At 48.7% G+C, this 2,362-nt stretch overlaps 1 protein-coding gene across 1 annotated transcript; it reads right to left on the bottom strand.

Moving 5' to 3' along the window:
- LOC132344087 (lingual antimicrobial peptide) lies at positions 1-1,449 on the bottom strand. The gene is made up of 2 exons (XM_059882400.1): positions 1,262-1,449; positions 1-151 (listed from the first exon to the last, which is right to left on the bottom strand). Exons 1-2 carry the CDS (start codon positions 1,317-1,319, stop codon positions 15-17), a joined length of 195 nt encoding a protein of 64 aa, XP_059738383.1. The 5' UTR covers positions 1,320-1,449; the 3' UTR covers positions 1-14.
- Positions 1,450-2,362: the final 913 nt, after the last annotated feature.

Genomic DNA, 2,362 nt, shown 5'->3' with positions numbered 1-2,362 from the left:
GTCTTCGCCTTCTTTTACCACCTCCTGCAGCATTTTACTAGGGCTCCAAGACAGGTGCCAATCTGTCTCATGTTTCCAGAGCACCTGATCAGCACACAGATGCCTATATTCCTACAGCAGCTTAGAGGATTTCTTACTCCTTGAGTAAATCCTAAAAGAGAAGGAAGAGGGAAAAACATGTCAGCAGGAAAGCAGCATCTCAAGAAGGCCAGCTGTGCCCCTCTGAGCAAGGCCCTGGGGCTTTCTTTGCTGAGATGTGGATACGGCCTCGTGACAACAAGATGTGAGTCCAGGACCCCGTGGACCAGCTTGCAGACAGATGCTGACCCTGCCCAGGTTCTGGTGGACCCTCACGTTTCCAGAACCAGAGGCTGAGGGACTGGGGTGTGAGGACCCCAGTTGTGTGCAGGGTCAGCTCCACCACGAGGGCAAAGACCAGGAAGCTCTGCTACATCCGCCTTCCCACTCAGAGTCAGAAGCAGCCCACAGGGGTCTATTTTCACAGTTTAGTTTTCTGACTCATGGAGTCAGTCAAGTAGTGGAGCTGAGATAGGAGGAAAAGATGCAGCTGAAAGTGTAAGAACTGTTTAAAGAGAACTTACTCTCAAAGTAACTTACAGCTGACAGTGACAATGGTTCAGAAAAAAAAGTTTTGTATCATCGTCTCTACTAACTCAGAATGCTTTCAGCGCTGGTGCCAGTCAGCCCCTCTCCTCCTCCCTTTGTGGTTTCCTCCTGACTAGCCACCTTCCCGTCTTCCTCACATGCCTTTTTCTCTTTTGGCCACAAGACACCTCTGGTCCCTCTCTATTTCAGCAGGGACACTCAGCAGGGAGCATCCCAAGGGCAGCTCCCAAGGCCCGGGCTCAGCCTGACTCTGCTCTGGACTTCTCTGGTTGCCCAGAGCCACCACCCTTCAGATAGAGATATTTATAAAGCGACATTCTGTGCTTCTGTCATGGGACAAAATCAAATTTCTTGCTTTTATGAAAAAGAAAAAAAGGAGAGTCACTTAACAGACGCATCTTCTGTTTCCTCCTCATGAAACCAATGAGGAGACGGGCTCAGAAGCTTTGACTCGCTAGAGTGGCTTAGAAACAGTCAGGAATTTTGCAGGGCAGTTCTCAGCCCCCTCTGGCTACTGAGGACTCAGCGCTGGCTTCTCAGAAGCATCAAATATGGTGGGTTTAATCTGACCACATGTAGATGAGCATCGCAGGACAGAAGGAGGTAGCTCCCCCCAGTGCTGCTACGAGCTCACCTGACCCAACAGACAGGACCAGGAAGAGGAGCGTGAGGAGCAGGTGATGGAGCCTCATGCTGGTGTCTGGAGCTCTTCGGCTGATGCTGGAGAAGAGGCTGCGTTTGCCGCTTTATAAAGGTCCCAGGTTCCGGGAGGAATTCTGCGCTGGCTGTGGATTTGGTTATTAGGAGCTGGTTAACTGAGCCTCTTCCCTGTGTGTCATGGGAGTGGCCTTTATAGCACAAAGCAGGGGCAGTCACTCGTATGCTAATGAGGTTGGGGAAACCCCCAGAAAAAGCTTTCGTGCTACCCTTTTGACCAGAAACTTTTACCTGAAAGTCAGTTCATCTAATGGGCAGGGATGTGGCAAAGGGCACAGACTTGCCTGTTTCCCCAGGCAGCGGCACAGACTTCTTGCTGAACCTTCGCTTACCCGCTCCCCAGCCCCACCCTCACCCTTCCAGGGCTTTGAAATTGCCCACTGTTTTCCTGTGCAGAAGTAAATGTCACCCCACTCCAGTACTCTTGCCTGGAAAATTCCATGGATGGAGGAGGCTGGTGGGCTACAGTTCATGGGGTTGCAGAGAGTCAGACATGACTGGGAGATTTCACTTTCTTTATTTCTATAGTTCCTTTTGAGCTGGAAGAAGCACAAGCTGGAATCAATATTGCAGGGAAAAATATCAATAACCTCAGATATGCAGATCACACCACCCTTATGGCAGAAAGTGAAGAGGAACTCAAAAGCCTCTTGATGAAAGTGAAAGAAGAGAGTGACAAAGTTGGCTTAAAGCTCAAATTTCAGAAAACTAAGATCATGACATCTGGTCCCATCACTTCATGGGAAATAGATGGGGAAACAGTGGAAACAGTGTCAGACTTTATTTTTGGGTCTCCAAAATCACTGCAGATAGTGACTGCCGCCATGAAATTAAAAGATGCTTACTTCTTGGAAGGAAAGTTATGACCAACCTAGATAGCATTTGAAAAGCAGAGATACTACTTTGCCAACAAAGGTCCGTCTAGTCAAGGTTATGGTTTTTCCAGTGGTCATGTGTGGATGTGAGAGTTGGACTGTGAAGAAAGCTGAGTGTTGAAGAATTGATGCTTTTGAACTGT

Source organism: Bos taurus, chromosome 27 (genome assembly GCF_002263795.3).
Source record: "Bos taurus isolate L1 Dominette 01449 registration number 42190680 breed Hereford chromosome 27, ARS-UCD2.0, whole genome shotgun sequence".
Lineage (NCBI taxonomy): Eukaryota > Metazoa > Chordata > Mammalia > Artiodactyla > Bovidae > Bos > Bos taurus.
The sequence above is the reverse complement of the archived record's forward strand: the minus strand, read 5'-3'. Positions and strand labels throughout refer to the sequence as shown.

Bases quoted from the DNA above. Each gene is read 5' to 3' on its own strand.
- LOC132344087 (XM_059882400.1), bottom strand. From the start codon at position 1,319: ATGAGGCTCCATCACCTGCTCCTCACGCTCCTCTTCCTGGTCCTGTCT. The intron at 152-1,261 runs GTGAGCTCGTAG...CTTCTCTTTTAG, and splicing joins GGTCCTGTCTGTTGGGTCAG to GATTTACTCAAGGAGTAAGA.